Source organism: Rhinoraja longicauda, chromosome 29 (assembly GCF_053455715.1).
Source record: "Rhinoraja longicauda isolate Sanriku21f chromosome 29, sRhiLon1.1, whole genome shotgun sequence".
NCBI lineage: Eukaryota > Metazoa > Chordata > Chondrichthyes > Rajiformes > Arhynchobatidae > Rhinoraja > Rhinoraja longicauda.
The window spans coordinates 11,135,511-11,153,665 of NC_135981.1; the positions used below are offsets into that span (position 1 = coordinate 11,135,511).

The 18,155-nt window shown below is 43.8% G+C and overlaps 1 protein-coding gene across 9 annotated transcripts in view; it reads left to right on the forward strand.

Annotated features, from left to right (window-relative positions):
* tlk2 (tousled-like kinase 2) overlaps positions 1 to 18,155 on the forward strand; it is a 94,219-nt gene that overhangs the window by 40,675 nt on the left and 35,389 nt on the right. For 8 of the 9 annotated variants that reach the window (XM_078424880.1, XM_078424879.1, XM_078424886.1 and 5 more), the window contains 4 exons: positions 1,776 to 1,819; positions 3,915 to 4,013; positions 5,087 to 5,182; positions 8,347 to 8,439. In XM_078424880.1, coding sequence (XP_078281006.1) covers positions 1,776 to 1,819; positions 3,915 to 4,013; positions 5,087 to 5,182; positions 8,347 to 8,439 — 332 coding nt within the window. The remainder of the gene's footprint in view (positions 1 to 1,775; positions 1,820 to 3,914; positions 4,014 to 5,086; positions 5,183 to 8,346; positions 8,440 to 18,155) is intronic. The other variant, XM_078424881.1, reaches the window with a different exon arrangement.

Sequence of the window (18,155 nt, forward strand, 5' to 3'; positions counted from 1 at the left end):
TATTACCCTGGCAAAGAAAGAACAAATGTGCTTCACATGATCGGACAAATATTTAGTGTGCTGCCATATTCAATACGACAGGAAGATGCCATCTTAAATACAAGTGGTTATTTATTCCAGAGAAAATGATTATTTGGCCTGCTTTGCTTGTGTTGCTGAGTGACGGTAACTGATTATTCCTAGGGCCCTGCTGTTTTATCACAAACATCCGACGTCTTCACCAATGATATTCAGAAATGTCAGTTGTTGACATTTTTCCATATTCCCACTGCCTCTTGGTGCAGTCAAGTGCTCTATTTAGCAATAGAACCTAGCTCCTACCTTGTCTGTTTATTGTACTGCACTTGAGATTAGGATTTACAAAACAATTAATTAAAAAAAACATAGAAAACTGTGCCAGGAACCATACAGGTAGTTCTGCTGCTTCCATAACGCTAATTGGATATAACACGATTGACAATTTAATAAACAGTATTTATATTATGTGGCGCAAATTGGTTTTAACAAGATTTTTCAATTGGGAACTAGAGAACCACTTAAAAGTTACTTCGGCATTGACAAGCAGAAAAAAAACCCTCTCATAAGCGGGGAAACAATCTAGAAATAAAAACTTCTTGCAGTAAATAGACACCATGGTGTTTTAAGAATGCAGGCAACTAGTTTCACCGCACGATGGCTTCTAAAGATGCTTGTGCAATGAAATATCATTAAATTATGACCATATTGTGTTTAGTATTTTAGCTTGCAGCTATTAAAAAGACCTTTTTGGTTTATGAAAATCCTGCGAATCTGGATCTCTCCAGTCCTTAACCCCCATTGATAAAATTGCTTTTGTAACATGATTTTCTATAAAGTGAGTTTTCTGAGAAATGCAACTATTGCTTTATAGCAGAACTATTTGTAAATGATGTGGCGCATTAGTGTCCTAACCATGTGAAATTGAAAACGGGTACATCTCCTTAGATGCAATGCGTTCTATATCCCCTTCAATGTTATCCGACGTAATGACCTTGTGGTCTCCTCCCCATTCCCCAAATTAGAAGGAAAGGAGCATTTAAGAGTTAAGCATGGAAAATTGGGTTTGATGAACGTAGTCCCATGCCCATGTTGACATTACTGAATCCCATGATGAGTGGAAATGGGACACTTATTCAAATGGCTCCAATTGGAAAACTTATAGGCCAGTATTAAAATTGACCACATTTGCTATTTACAATATTACTTGAGATGCAGGAGCATGGACAATTTCCTCAGTCCCACAAAGTAACATTCAACTTTTGCCAGTCCTACTACCCAGCCAAACTTGATGGGTCCTTTTGAGTCTCCTGCCTTGAATGTCTTTACCTTCCCTTTCACATTCTCAGTTGTAAATTAATGCATTTGAAATGAACTAGAGTAAAACTCTGATTACCTGGCACATTTGGTACTCTGGTACTGGACTAGCAGATTTTCCAGATTATTAGATGTCATTTGTCTTAATACCCCAGCACATTTTAATTCATATTTCTAGATGTTAGTGAATTAGGGGTAAGTTTAAAGGGAGACTGAGGCCCCAGTAAGTGGCAAACAGGGGCAGAATCTGTTACCTCATGAGCCGGGTGCGAGACATTGACATTTTTAAATAGTCTGATGGTGGATTATAAATTTTTTTGTTATATTAAGTTATAGCAATTTGTGCACATTGTTTCATTTGTAGAAGATTGGAAAATGGATCTTCATCTTTTGATTGTAAAGGAATTATTTTATCTTATTGCTAATACTTTGTTTCTTTGTAGGCAAAAATAACCCAAGGGGACATAAAATTAGTGATTACTTTGAGGTAAGCCGCAGAGTTTATTACAAATGGTATGTCATTATATAACGTTCCTCAGATTCCTATTAAATAATTCCCCTCTCACCTTGAACCTATATCCTTTGGGTTTTGATTCCCCTACTCTGGGTAAATGACTCCGTGCATTTATCTTATCTATTCCCCTCATGATCTTTTAAACTTCTACAAGATCACCCCTCATCTCCTGCACTCCCAATAAATAAAGTCCTGGCCTGCCCAACCTCCTCCTCTAGCTCAGGTCATTAAGTCCTGGCAACATCCTCGTAAATCTTCTCTGCACTATTTCTGGCTTAACAACATCCTTCCTATCGCAGGCTGACCAAATTTCAACCAGTATTCCTAATGCAGCCTCACCAACATCTTGTGCTACCGTAACATAACATCTCAGCTTCTATACTCGATACCCTGACTGATGAAGGCTTGTATACCGAAGGCCTTTTTTGACAACCTTATCTACCTGTGACACCACTTTCAAGGATTAAACTATCTTTAATCGGACTTTATCTGCATTAACTGTGGTACCCTTTATCCTTTATGTACGCACTGTGGACAGCTTGATTGTAATCATGTATTGTCTTTGACTGGATAGCACGTAAACAAAAACTTTTCACTGTACATCAGTACGTGTAACAGTAATAAATTAAATAAACAAAGGAACTATCTACCTGACTTCTAGATCTCTCTGCTCTACAACACTCCCCAGGGCCCTACCATTCAATGTGAAGGTCCTGGTTTGACTTCCAGAACTGCACACCTCTCACTTATCTGCATTAAATTCCATTAGCCATTCCTCAGCCCATTTGCCCAACTGATCAAGATCCTGCTGTAATTTTTGATAACCATCTTCACTACCACGTACTTTAGTTTCACCTGCAAACTTAATCATGCCTCCTACATTCTCATACAAATCATTGATATAAACCACAAACTAATCGAGACTCGAAACGTCACCTATCTATGTTCTCCAGAGATGCTGCCTGACTTGCTGAGTTACTCCAGCACGTTGTGTCTATTTCAGCTAAGATCTAATTGAGTGGCACAAAAGGTTTGAACGTCATATGACCTCCCGCTCCCATTTATGATGTTCTTAAATTTCATAATGCGAATTCATGTGATGCTTTGGTTAAGAGCAATAATTTGGAAAGGGAGTTGAGTAAAATTACCTTTGTGAGGTGCTTTAGACAAAATGCAACTTGAACCACCACCTCTGCATCAGATTTGAATGTGATGGCCATATACACTGTTTAACAATGCATTTAAACTAATTGTTCAAAACCTACTGGTAGCAGGTTCTTAAATCTGTATCCTATATTTGGTCGGACAGATGCAGTAGGCTCATAGAGACAACACCACCCCTGTTTTCCTTCCCGTTGTACCACCCTGACTTGGACATGTATTAATGTTCTATCATCTAGTTTAAATTCGATAGCTTCTTATTTAACAAATTTAGCAACACCATGAAGGTGTCTTGAGGCAGCTGATATTGTTTGAACATGCAACTCATCATTGCTGCAAGTGCAGCTAAAGAGGGTGAGTAAATGGTAGACACAATTTTGTGTCTACCATCGATTTAAACCAGTATCTGCAGTTTTCTTTTCCTAGGATGAGTAAATGTCTGTTTTAACAATGGTCATATTTTGCGAATCAATATTTGATTGGATCCAGTCATGGGCTTCAACACTTCCCTTGGCTATGCTGAGTTGGGCTTGACATCTTCAAAGTAGGGTTGCCTTTTAATATAGTGGAGCTACTTAATCCTGCATTTTAGAGTAGGAAGTTGTTCGGTATATGTTTAAAGAAATATATTGATAGAACTGAGATCAAAATGAGATGAGGCTCAGCATTGTTGGGGAAGAACTAGAAAGACTATGCTGTATTTGGAATATTCTAAGTACTTATTAAATCATATTTTATTTTACTTTATCTCATTTTATGTAGGCAGGAGGAAATACCAGACCATAGTTTGTTTTTCATGTTAATTTGTACAGAAACCAATGGCTGATACTTTGGTGACGATGAACTACCAGTTTGTCATCAGGTGCCTTGTACTAACTACCCTAACTAACTAATATTTGTGTTTCAGTTTGCTGGTGGGAATGTCACGGGCACAAGTCCGGGGCGAAGTGTGCCACCAGTAGCTCGTTCGTCCCCGCAACATTCCTTATCGTATTCATCGCCTTCTGTGAGTGCTATCTACATATGGGGAATGTCTTTAATCGATGAACAATGTTGTAATTTTAATGAAACATTCAACTCCACAATCATGTAAATGCTCTCTTACTATGACTTTGCATGGTTGCTTTGGCTAAAGTTTTGATATTGAGCAGCCCAAGATTAAATTAGGAATTATTTGCTGAGATCCCAAATCTTGTGTGCTGAAAATGAAAGAAAAATTCCAGGGTAAAAACTGCCAGAAGTGCCAAGCAGTAATTGAATGTTGTATTGTGAAGGCGAGCACATGGCACAGATTAGATAAGGGTTGTTGGTCATCGGCGACTTCTCTGCCTCTTGGGCTCAGGGTTGAGATTTAGCTTGGTGGAAAGGTGAGATTCAAAAGAAACATTGCTTTAGGCCAAAGTCTAAAACAATTCACTATCAATGTATGACCGATTAAATAAGTACTTAGAACATTCTAAGTGCAGAATAGTGTCACTAATTTTCTGCCCAAAATCTTTTGCTGAAATAAGTCCAATTCTCAATCCATGGTTGGGGGTATGGAAGACTCTCTAACTTTGTAATATCTTTAAAACTTGATGGATACAATATGGCGCTGAAAACGTGACTTTTCTTTGGTTTAGTTTAGAGATACAGTACGGAAACAGGCCCTTCGTGCCGACTAGCGATCCCCGCACATTATCACTATCCTACTCGCACTAGAGACAATGTACAATTTTACCCAGCCAATTAACCTATGTCTTTCGAGTGTGTGAGGCACCCAGAGAAAACCCACATGGAGAACGTACAAACTCCGTACAGACAGCAAGCATAGTCAAGATCGAACGCGGGTCTCTGGCTGTAAGGCAACAACTCTACAGCTACGCCACTGTGCCACCCACTCGTATACTGTTTCAGTGCAATCTATTATTCTTGCTCTCTTGTACTTAAGCATGATTCAGCCTAAGTTAAAAAAATTTACTGAGCTTTACCCCAAAAAAATAATTTCACTGTGCCAAGGTACATGTGACCATAAAGTACCATTGAAATATAAAAAAGGTTTGATTTGAAATGATTCACGTTCTTTGTTTTAAATCCGAGGTTCAGCATGGCAGCCCGTCGTCAGTGGGATCGGCCAACAACGAGCATTCCTGTAATTCCCAAAAGATCATTAACGTACAACATAAGCAATCTCAGGTATGATTTGCATGAAAATGTGCAGAGAAGATTTATGAGGATGTTGCCAGGACTTGAGAGCCTGAGCTATAGGGACAGGTTGGGACTCTATTCTTTAGAGTGCAGGAGGATGAGGGGTGATCTTATAGAAGTGTATGAAATCTTGAGAGGTATAGATCGGGTAAATGCACAGAATCTCTAGCCCGGTGTATGGGAATCGAGAACTAGAGGACATAGGTTTAAGGTGAGGGGTTAAATTTGGGGAAAATAAGGAAAGGAAAATAAACTAAAAGCAGACAAATTTCCAGAACCTGATTGGATTCATTTGAGAATGGGGAGGGGAATAGAGAAGCCCAAGAAAATTGTCATGACATTGTAAAAGTATTTGCTATAGAAACAAAGAATGTGCAATACAATCATCATTACCCAAATAGGTGACAGCTGGGGTGATTACAAGATTTGGAGAGGGTACAATGTGTGAATCATTAGATCAATAATCTGTTTTTACTTTACTTCACTTAAATTTTTCAAGGCAGGGTTGTAATTTAAATTTAGTTAATGGGTAATTTTAAAGAAAAGCCTTACTAACGACCTTGATAAACCTTACACTTAAATCCATCTGATACACTGATGCCCTTCAGCAAAGCATTGCTGCTGCCCTTGTCCTGTCTGGTCTGTATGCGTCTCCAGGCCCACAAATTATCGACAGATTAATCTTTTTCTGAAAGAGCCTCCTGTGGCTTTCAAGGACAATTAAGGGTGGGCAGTAAGTGCTGGCACAAATCCTGGACAATAATTTAAAGCAAAATTCAAGTTAGTGCAAAACCAAGGAGGTGGAGAATATAATTTTAAGCAGTCAACACAGCGCAGGCTCTATTACCCAAGATAAACATTACAGATTTCTGCAAGTGTGAGCTTTAAAAAAAACTTTTAAAAGATTGGGGAGAGAAAAAAAAGTTTGGAGAAAATCCTGGGTATGGAATGGTGGTGGGTATGCCGATGAGAAGTTGGTGGTAAACTTAAAGAAATAAAATCTAATTAGAAACCTTGAAGAGAGGTAGAATAGGAGTTGAGGTCAGTTCTCTTTTCTAATTGTATGTGGATTGCAGTGTAGCCCAGCCATCTATTTGCAGATCACTTTTGGTCATTGATTGCGTTGCTGACCAGAGGGTATTGTGCTCGCATTTGTGGACCAACACTGAAATATAGTAAATAATTCCAAAGACTGTAGAAAACAGAGAGCTGATGAAAAGTAGAGCAATTTACAGATTCTTCTAAAATGAATAAAAGCAAAGAAGATAGAATAACAATCACAATAGTGCTTTAAACATTACAAATAGTGAGGAAAACTGAAGAATGTACAGTAATTAAACCACGAGGGAAATTAGAAAAAAGACACACAAGTAAAGTTTGAGATTGGAAGGATCAGTTAGGGTGTGGCCCACATATGCAGTCTTTCTGACAATACAAATATCAAAATCATGTTGAATAAATTCCAAGTGCAATTTCTATGTTTGGTATGTGTTGTCATTTGTGAGCGGAGCACCAAGGCACATTTCTTGTATATGCACATACTTGGCCAATAAACTTATTCATTCATTCATACCTTATGACCAAGGAATGATGTTAAAGATAATGAGGATGGGAACCATATATACCAGCTACATGGGGATGTTAATTGTAGGGCCTTCCAGCGGGCATGATAAAATCCATCATATTTTGTTATATGTAACTAAATCACATGACATTAAGAGCAGGAGACAAGAGAGACTGCAGAAACTGGCAACTGGAGCAAAAGCAAAATTGCAGTAAATGTTGATAGCTAGTTATACATACCCAACATTATACATTAATAAACATGGTGATGTTTCTAACATCAACAGAGATTATTTCTGTCTATGGTCGTCTGAGGAAGGGTCTCGACCCGAAACGTTACCCATTCCTTCTCTCCCGAGATGCTGCCTGACCTGCTGAGTTACTCCAGCTTTTTGTGAATAAATGTTGCCCATCCAAATGCTCGCCTGCTATCCCATTTCTCCAATCTGGCACTCAGTCAGATTTATCTCAAGTTCAATGATCTGGTTTCAATTCCAGTGTATATCGCAATGCCGGCAGAACTCAGCAGGTCGTAACAGCATCAGTGGGGAAAATGCAGTCCAATTGAAGGGTCTCAACCTTAAATGTTGACTGTCCATTTCCCTCCACAATTGCTGCCCAAACCCTCTGAGTTCCTTCAGCATTTTGACTTTTACTGAAAGAAGGAATTGAAAGAAGACCAGTGATCTTGAGGAAATGGGCTGACTGCCAGATGTGAGAATTGGGATAGCGGTGAGACACTTGGATGGGCAACATGTAACCGACCACAGCCAGCAAAAATCTTTGTGGCAAATGCTCTCCATGTTTAGTAATGCTGTAGATGTTGAGGTAGTAAAACCAGGTATCAACATTTACTGGTGATTCATAGATGGGTTAATGGTGAGGAATAAGGAGGGAAGCATTCCACTACAAAGAGAAATTAAGAGAAAGGGTAAAAACTGGACAAATAGATTTTGGTGCAGGCTGCTAAAAATGACTGTAAAGACTATATTTAAATGGTAAAAAGTTTGAAACAGTGGAGGTCCAAGGGGGAGGGGTGATGGTAGTTACGTTAGTAAGAAGTGATGGCAACAGCATTAAATGCCACAAAAATATTTCAATAGAATAATGGAATACATATCAAAAGGATGGTAGTGAATGGGTATAGAAATTATGCTACAGTTAAACCCGGGTTAAACCCAGTATATGTGGTCTGGGAATTTCTGAGTACCATTTCTTAAAAAGAATGGATTAACCTTGCAGGGATGGCATAGATTAATTGAAATGCCGAGTGTCAAATTACAAGGTGATATTGCACACACTGAGTTTGCATTTACTGGAATTTACAACTGGAGAGGTGCTTTGATTGAACTTTTCAAGATAACGTAGGAGTCTGACAACTGCTGCCAGGGTGACTAAAAAAAAAGTAGACAGATCTTGCAGGAAGAAAATTCTGAAATATTTCTATCTATAAAGATAACATTTTGGAACACTGACAAAAAGCAGTTAATATGATTTGGGTTATTTTAATTAAATATGTTAAATACATTGATTTTATTTAACCATGAGTGTAAAATTGTATTAAAGGAAATGGTTTGGTGTGTTTGCAGACAGACTTCACGTTGGAAAAGCTCACTGCCTTGGAAAGCAACAAAAATTCTGACCTGGAAAAGAAGGAAGGTCGGATCGATGATTTACTGCGGGTAAGGTTTTTCGATGTGCAGCAATGCAGCTTGACATCACATAACACCTTTACACAGTGCTCGCAGTTGCAGAAAGGAAATCGGGTCAGACAGTCATTTTTCATCTGTTTCACCTAATTCAGTTCTGATTATAGCACCTCTTCTGCGAACCATTGTAGGGTATTATTTGAGGGATTGTACAGAAATACTAAATCTGCTCATTTACAATCCCTGGTTTAAAAAAAAAAGGTTTGAGCATTTGAACCGTGTGAATTTTAAAGTTGTATCTTGCAGTTGTAAAGTTAATACACTTTCAAAAACCATGTCCTGTGGGTAATACTACAAATCTCCTCCATATGTTATGCAATACAAGCTGACCTAAAACTGCAGAATGAAAATCATTTTCTATAGAATCTCAAAAGGGAGCTAAAATACAAAACACCTTTTGATTCCTTTTCACATTTCTCCATTGGACCCAATGTCAAACCACTTAAGGTAGATGCAAAATGCTGGAGTAGCTCAGCAGGACAGGCAGCATCTCTGGAGAGAAGGAACGGGTGACATTTCGGGTCGAGACCCTTCTTCAGACCACGTCAAACCACTTAAGCCAAGCATGGACCCTGGATTAGATCTCGAATCTGGCTGGTTCATATGGTCCAATGGTTTGCCATCTTGGGTGTTTAAAATGCAGCAATTTAATTTCTATCGCTGTATTAGGGTACAAGGTGAAGGGCACATTCCAAATTCTGCCTGTAGAGAGCGCAGCCTGAAGTGTAGTGCATATACATATTAAACATGAGATAGCATTAAATGTACAGACTATTGTCAAATTCAACAGAACTCTGAATGCCCGGCATAATCTCCTATAAGGCGAAACCAAGTGGCAGCTTAAGCAACAGTAAGGCATCACTTGCAACTGAGCTCTATCTGCTCCAAGCACTCTTGAAAAGTGCCTTCTTGGGCCCGCTATGGCAATGTACCCTCGGTCACCGAGCCTGATGTTCCCCCCTCAACTCCATCCAAGGACCCAAACAGTCTTTCCAGGTGAGACAGAGGTTCACCTGCACCCTCCAACCTCATCTATTGCAACAGCTGCTCTAGATATCAACTTCTTTACATCGGCGAAACCAAACGCAGGCTCGGTGATTGTTTCGCTCAACACCTTCGCTCAGTCCGCATTAACCAATCTGATCTCCCGGTGGCTGAACACTTCAACTCCCATTCCCAGTCTGACCTTTCTGTCATGGGCCTCCTCCAGTGCCATAGTGAGGCCCACCGGAAATTGGAGGAACAGCACCTCATATTTCGCTTGGGCAGCTTGCAGCCCAGCGGTATGAACATTGACTTCTCCAACTTTAGATAGTTCCTCTGTCCCTCTCTTCCCCTCCCCCTTCCCAGTTCTACCTCTATCTTCCTGTCTCCACCTATATCCTTCCTTTGTCCCGCCCCCCTGACATCAGTCTGAAGAAGGGTCTCGACCCGAAACATCACCCATTCCTTCTCTCCTGAGATGCTGCCTGACCTGCTGAGTTACTCCAGCATTTTGTCAATAAATACCTTCTGATGTTAAAAGATCTTTTTTTGAGTTTAAACACTCGGAAAGTGTCCGGACCTGATGGTGTGCCTGGTTGCGTTATTAAAACCTGCACGGACCAACTGGCTGGAGTATTTGCTGACACATGTGACCTCTCTGTTGTCCTCTCAAGCAGTGCATTCAAGTTTTTAACTACCCACTCTGGGGGGAGGGGGGGGATAAAAAGTTCTAGATGTCTTTAACCACCTTACAACTGACCCTAAACCTATGTGCTATAGTTTTAGATATATCTGCAAAGGGGAAAAGTTTCCTATTATCTATTGATGCCCCTTATAACCAGAACTGCATGCAGTACTCCAACTGTGGCCGAACTAAATGTTTCATAAATTTGTACCATAACCTCCATGCTTTTATATTCCATGCCCCAGCCATTGTTGGCAATTATGATGGATTGGTGCAAAAACGCAAATAAATTAAATAATTCCCCGGATGGGCCAGTGCTGCCTTAAGAAGAGCCAGCATTCTCAGCTAGCAATTGTAGATATGCAAATTCAATAATGAATGACTGAGTGCAAGGACAAATCAGTTTCTGGGCATCAAGGCTCTTGTTTAACCCTCAGAATATTCAACTATAGAAAGACATATCAGAGAGGTTAAAAGGGATGTTTATTAGCATGTTTATCTTCAGCATAGTCAGGTCAATTTGCCTCCAGGATCAGAGTCTAAGCAATATGAAAGAATGCCCCCTGGTGTTTGAGAGGAGGATGAGACAGAGGGGTGCCTTTCTTTCAATTCTGGTGCCTACTTTGGTGCTGGATGATCTATCAAGTTATACACTTTTTGTAATGGCTTGCTAAGTCACTTTGAAAGGCGTATAGGAATGGACCACATTGCTGTTGAGCTGCGGTATCACAAGGAAGCCAGACCAGTATGTTAATTTGACATTCGTGACGATAACAACAATCAAATAATTTCTTGTTACCATTAGTGATTCTAGATATTGTAGAATTTTATTTAACCGATAGATACATGGATAGGGAAGGTTTAGAGGAATATGGACAAAACAAGGATAAATGGGAAGAGATCATGTTGGTCAACATGGACTAGTTGCACCAAAGGGTTTGTTTCCGTGCTGTATGGCCTTGTGACTCTCTGACTTGAAATTCTCAGCAGTTCATGCCTGAATTATTAGTGCAGTAACTTTAGCTGCTTTGACAAACCCATATATTTAAATTTAAGAATGCTGGAACTGCCCGGAGTTAATTATATCAAATATGTGAATGGTAAAATTGAGCTGTGTTGTGGTTTATGGAGGCATTAAAGATTCATTGTACTTTATGCAGTCTGGATGTTCCATATTTAAAATTTTAAGCATCTGCTGCATTTTGCTTTTGGAGTGCAATGTTCTTTATTTCCATCGGGTGGCACTAGAGCCAGGGCTTTTCATCACTTCAGGTGCAATTAAAAATTCTTGGTGTAGATAAGGGGATCTGGTAGTTGGAACTTTGATGTGGGTGGCAATTATTATTTTTTGTTTCATTGCTGAATACTATTTTCTATGATTCCCAAATAAATGAAACATGGATCGATAATCATGTTCCTTGCAAGTTAATATCCTGTGGTTAACAATCAACCGTTAATTATGCATATAGTTCACCTAAAATACTCCCCATATCCTTTCAACTCTACAGGAGGTAAAAGAGTAGATTTGTTTGTACCAGTTCATCTACTCAGTTGGATTTGGTCATTTGTTGATCATAATAAATAAACGATGGATAGAATAGGTCTTTGGACATCTTGTCCTGCGGATATAATGGAAGGAAATCATTTAGCCCATCGGATCCATGCCAGCTCTCAAAAACGCTATCCCATTCCTCCCTCCTTTCTCTGTACGCCTGCAAATGCTTATCTCTCATGTTTGCCCATCAGTTGTCAATTCAGCAAACAACACTGACAAAAACAGAACCAAGAAGAAATTCCACAGTCATGGAGTGAGTTTGCAAACTCCATATAAAACAACACATGAAACAGCTGTGCCATCATGCCACCATGTAGCAAATATCTTTGAGACAGATCTAGAATGAATTCTCAAGAAGTAGAGGGAATTTAAAAAAAAAGTCGGTAACTAATCAAAACAGTTGTATATTTTGCATTTTAACTTCATTTGTGCTGGTTCCTGATATTGTACATAACTAGTTTCATTGTAGTGGGTGCGGTCACCGCGGAAATCAGGCCAGACGCCAGGTGAGTAGTAGATATACTTTATTTCCTAAGGCACACAAACACCGCACTAAAGAACTTGTTGGAACGTCCTCCAACCTCAGGCCCGAAACGGCGGTACGGTAGGCGGACATCTCATTATCGGACAACTGGGCCGCCGCCAGGGCTGAGTAGTCGATGCCATCGGCCACTTGCAGGACGCCGTGGACCGTGGGTCGAGACAAGGCGTCGGCCACCCGGTTGTCTTTACCCACGATGAAACGGATGGAGGTAGTGTATTCCGAGATGAAAGCCAGCTGCCGCTGCTGGCGAGCTGACCACGGGTCGGAAACCTTGGCGAACGCAAAGGTGAGGGGCTTGTGGTCCGTGTACGCGGTGAAAGTCCGTCCCTCGAGAAAATAGCGGAAGTGGCGGACCGCAAGGTAAAGGGCAAGGAGCTCGCGGTCAAAAGCACTGTAGTTCCGCTGTGCGCCGCTGAGGTGCCTACTGAAGAAAGCGAGAGGCTTCCAACACCCATCCGTGTGCTGTTCGAGCACCGCCCCAACCGCTACTTCCGAAGCGTCGACCGTCAGGCTGGTTGGTGCATCAGCCCGTGGATGCACGAGCATCGTGGCCGCAGCCAGGGCTTCCTTGGCGTGTTGGAACGCCGCCACCGCATCGTCGGTCCATTCGACCTTCCTGCGCTTGCCCGCCAGGAGGTGGAACAGCGGGCGCATGATCCGGGCTGCAGACGGCACAAATCGGTGGTAAAAGGCCACCATTCCCACGAACTCCTGGAGGCCCCGCACAGTGGTCGGGCGTGGAAACTGGTGCACCGCGTCCACCTTGTTCGGGAGCGGCAGCGCCCCGTGCGGGGTCACGTGGTGGCCCAGGAAATCGATGGATGACACCCCGAAACGGCATTTGGTGATGTTGATGGCAAGCCCATGATCGCTAACTCGTTGGCATAGCTGGCGGAGATGGGCAAAATGCTCCTGTCTCGAGCGTCTCGCCACCAAAATGTCGTCAAGGTACACGAACACGAATTCCAGGCCACGGCACACACAGTCCATAAGCCGCTGAAAAGCTTGCGCCGCGTTCTTGAGTCCAAACGGCATGCGGAGGAATTCGAAAAGGCCAAATGGCGTCACGATTGCGGTCTTGGGAACGTCGTCGGGGTGGACTGGAATCTGGTTATAGCCACGCACCAGGTCCACCTTGGAAAATACCGTGGCGCCAGCCAGGTGTGCATTAAAATCCTGAATGAGGGTCGGGATACCTGTCGGCGATTGTGGCATCGTTAAGCCGGCGGTAATCCTCGCAAGGACGCCAGCCACCGTCTGCCTTTGGGACCATATGGAGCGGGGACGCCCACGGGCTGTCTGAGCGGCGCACGATCCCCAGTGACTCCATAAGGCGGAACTCCTCCCGAGCGAGATGGAGCTTGTCCGGCGGGCCAGTAGTGGTTATATGGTGCACCACCCCATGCTTCGGGGCGGCGGAGTGGAACCGGGGGTCCAGAATATCGGGGAATTCGGCCAGAATTTGTGAGAACGCGGCGTCCACGGACGACAGGGGCCCATCAGGACGCACGACCGGGTCGCCCAAGTGGAGGAATTTGGGCTGCAGAGTGACAGATGCACTAAACGCTGCCGCTTAACGTCCAGGAGCAGGGAATGTGCCCGTAGGAAATTCGCACCCAGCAGCGGCTGGGACACATCCGCGATCACGAATGGCCACGAGAAGCTGCTCGCCCCGAAGTTGAGGGAGATCGTGCGTACCCCATATGATCGGATCGAAGTCCCGTTGGCTGCGGCGAGGAAGGGACCGCGGTTGCCACTGCGGAGGTCAGCACGCGAAGGGGGAACAACGCTAACCTCCGCCCCGGTGTCCACAAGGAAACGAGCCCCGGAGCGGCGGTCCCACGCAAACACACAATGAATCTGGCCGGCCGCCGAAGCAATCACTGACGGCCGGCCTCTGCGTTTCCCGGGAACGAACAGGGCTGCCGGCATTGACGGGCCGAAGGGCCCCACCGCCGATGGAAGTAGCACCAGCCCCCTCTGCTGGCTTCCGTGAAAACGGGCGGCTGTGCGGGCCGATCCGACCACCAGCGACCTCCGGTGGCGTATGGAGGAACTGCCGGCAGGCTGCGCGCGGCCCCCGGGTCCGACCACCAGCGACCTCCAGTGGCGGGTGGGGGAACTGCAGGCGGGCCGTGCGGAAAAAGACGCGCCGCCGGCTGGGTGAGCTGCTGAAGCCGGATACCGTCGGGAAGGCTGTCGGGGAGCGGTAGTGATGCGGGCGATCGAGGCTCCTACCTGCGGGTAGTCGTCGGCCGTCGGATGGACCCAACGCGTCGAGGGCCAGGTGACGGGCCATCATGAGCTCATCGGCGCGCCTGCCCAACGCCTGCATGTTGGGGAACGGGTCGTGGAGGAGCTGCTGGCGGAGATCGGACGGCAGCTGCATCAGGTAAGCATGTTTGAAGAGAAAACCGGGCTCATAGTCGCCCAGCAGTGCCAGCATGTCAGCCAGTAGTACCGATGGGCGGCGGTCACCCAGGCCCGGCATTCGGAGGGTCCGGGTTGCCCGCTCGGCCTCGCAGAGACCGAACTGCTGAAGGAGGAAGGCCTTAAGGGCCACGTACTTATCGATCGCCGGGGGGTCGCGGAAGAAGGGTCGGACCAGGCGCGCGGTGGCCGGGTCGAGGGCGCTGACCACGTGAAAGTACTTAGTGGCGTTGGCAGTTATGCCCCGCAGGGCGAACTGTGCCTCGGCCTGGTCAAACCAGAAGTCGGGGTCCTCGGTCCACAATGGAGGCAGCCACACCGACACGGCGTGGAGAGCGGCGCGGGCGGCAGGGTCCAGAGGCGGCTGACTGGAAGAGTCGGGTAGTAGCGCGTTCGGGTCCATCGCGACTTGCGAAGGAAAATCGGGGTCACCAGTGTAGTGGGTGTGGTCACCGCGGAAATCAGGCCAGACGCCAGGTGAGTAGTAGATATACTTTATTTCCTAAGGCACACAAACATCGCACTAAAGAACTCGTGAGTCGACACACCCAAAACCTTTTATAGTCCCAGACCACCTGACCCAGGAAGTGACCTAATCCCTCCTGTCCACTGAGTGCCGAGTCGAATGACCAAGGGAGTGGCCTAGCCCCCGAGCGCTGCCACATCATCACCTTTGCGGTCAATTTTGCATTAACTCTCCATCATTTCAGGATAGTTACCAATATCCCTTATAAGCCTACAGACTCCAGCTATCTTGACCACGTCTTCTCCTCCTGTTCTATTCTCCCAGTTTCTGGCTCAGTAGTATCTGTTCAGATGATGACATTCTCCACACCAGTGCTCCTGAGGTATCTTTCAATCATGGCATTCCCTTCACCACAGTTGGCAGTGTTCTTAACTCTCTGTTCTCTTCTGCCCTCATCCTTGCAGCTCGAACAAGGATGTGATTTCTCTTGTTCTTATCTTCCACTTTCCAGTCTCTGCATTGAACAGATAATCCTCTAATTTCTGTGAACTTCTAAATGTTGTGACCACCAAATAGGCCTTCCCTTCAATTCTTCTTTCAAAAAATGTTTTCTCAGCTTTTCCCAAAAAACTACTTGCCTTATGATATATTCCCACAAAACTAAACAGGATTCAGTGACAAACCTTTTGCCTTTCTTCCCACCATCTTCGGATGAAGTAGCAAATCACTTGTCTTCCAATTTATTTGCTAGTCATATCATGATGTCCCCTGTATTAGAGAAATGAGTGCAGACCGCATTGCAGGACACCTTTTAGATCAGTCCACCAGGGAGGGCCTAAGCTAGTTGTCTGTCACTCTCATTCTGCATCTCACTCTCACTCTGCCTTTAGGCTTAAGGTGGAGCTGTGTAAGCACAAGGGACTTCACCTTATCCTTTGGCTGGGCACATTGCAGCACGCAGCAATGAAAGCAACAATCTCAGATAACTCCCTGGCACATGAAAGATCATCTAAGCTGTGATGTCAACTCATTCTTCTTTTTCCACGGACTGGTTATTTCCAACAGTCTCTTTCATTACAGATTTCCAGGAACCACATTGTTTGTATTTTGCATTAAATTTCTCTTTCCCCTGTCATTGTTCATCTCCTATTTGCAGCTCTCCAGACAAATCACCTGGGGTTAAGCTGATCCAGCAACAACAACAATGTCTTTCAGTTTCTCTGGACTCCTTCCTATCACGAAGAGTTTTATTTTTCCACCCCAAACTCTTTTATCCCACTTAAAGCGTGCACCTTCCAACTTTTTCTGATTCGGATTAAAGATTATCGAACTGGGGGAATTAGCTCTTCTCATCCCTAGTCAGCAATGGTCTGATGCGGCAGGCCTTCACACGTTCCAACCACTGTTTATTCAGAAAGTCAGTGCGAAAACATCACACCATTTGGACGTATTGATAGTTTAATCACATAGGGAGCTGCTGGCTATTATCTGTTGTACCTCAATATCTCAGATCTTCACGTATAACCAAGCATGTTCATGTGCAATGGCTTGTTGAAGAGATTGTGGATGCATTTTGCATCTGAGCCTTTTGGATTCAATTGAATAATGCAACTAACTCTATGAAAAGTGATTTTATTTCTTAAATTACTTGTGAGCTGTCGTACATTCTGGCGGCTGGATCTCGAGATAATAATGCCCAAGACCTTTTCACACTGACTGTTTGAACCCAGAAAATTAAATATGACCAGACTGTGGTCCATGAGTCTGTGTAGCAGTCTGGGTCTACGATGGTCTGGTCTATTGGTTTTGGGTGGTGAATTAGAATTTTTGCTTTTTATTAATGGCAATTCAGTGTGAATGAACTGATAGGGGAAAATCAACCAAGAGTTCTGCTATTGATGGTTAAATGAATGAACTGATAGGGGAAAATCAACCAAGAGTTCTGCTATTGATGGTTAAATGAAAAGCTGTACTCAGCAGTGCATGCTCTGTGCAAAGGTATTGTGAGTTTGGCTTTGGTGCCCAAGTAAAATGATTATCAATGTTTTCTGGCTGGCTGGTCTGAATAATTGATGAGATTCCAAGTTGCTGTGATTCGTGTTCAGCAGTATGTCACTGAATTGGCAGTTCAAAGAAAGAGATTTTAGGAAGCAATCCTGTTTGCAGAATACTTGAGAATGGTGGTGTTAGTGTCCCCCACTACCTTTTGTAGATACGTTTGTCTTTCAGAAAGGCCATTCGATACATTTATATGACTTTGATTAAGGTGGAATGGCTGTATGTCAAACATGTTGATACAAAGCTGGGTGGTAGTGTGAACTGTGAGGAAGATGCTATGAGGTTGCAGGGTGACTTGGACAGGTTGTGTGAGTGGGCGGATGCATGGCAGATGCTGTTTAATGTGGATAAGTGTGAGGTTATCCACTTTGGTGGTAAGAATAAGAAGGCAGAGTATTATCTGAATGGTGTCAAGTTAGGAACAGGGGACGTACAACGTGATCTGGGTGTCCTAGTGCATCAGTCACTGAAAGGAAGCATTTAGGTACAGCAGGCAGTGAAGAAAGCCAATGGAATGTTGGCCTTCATAACAAGAGCAGTTGAGTATAGGAGTAAAGAGATCCTTCTGCAGTTGTACAGGGCCCTAGTGAGACCGCACCTGGAGTACTGTGTGCAGTTTTGGTCTCCAAATTTGAGGAAGGATATTCTTGCTATTGAGGGCGTGCAGCGTAGGTTTACTAGGTTAATTCCCGGAATGGCGGAACTATCATATGTTGAAAGACTGGAGCGACTAGGCTTGTATACACTGGAATTTGGAAGGATGAGAGGAGATCTTATCGAAACGTATAAGATTATTAAGGGGTTGGACACGTTAGAGGCAGGAAACATGTTCCCAATGTTGGGGGAGTCCAGAACAAGGGGCCACAGTTTAAGAATAAGGGGTAGGCCATTTAGAACTCAGAAGGCAGTGGAGGCCAATTCTCTGAATACATTCGAGAGAGCTGGATAGAGCTCTTAAGGATAGCGG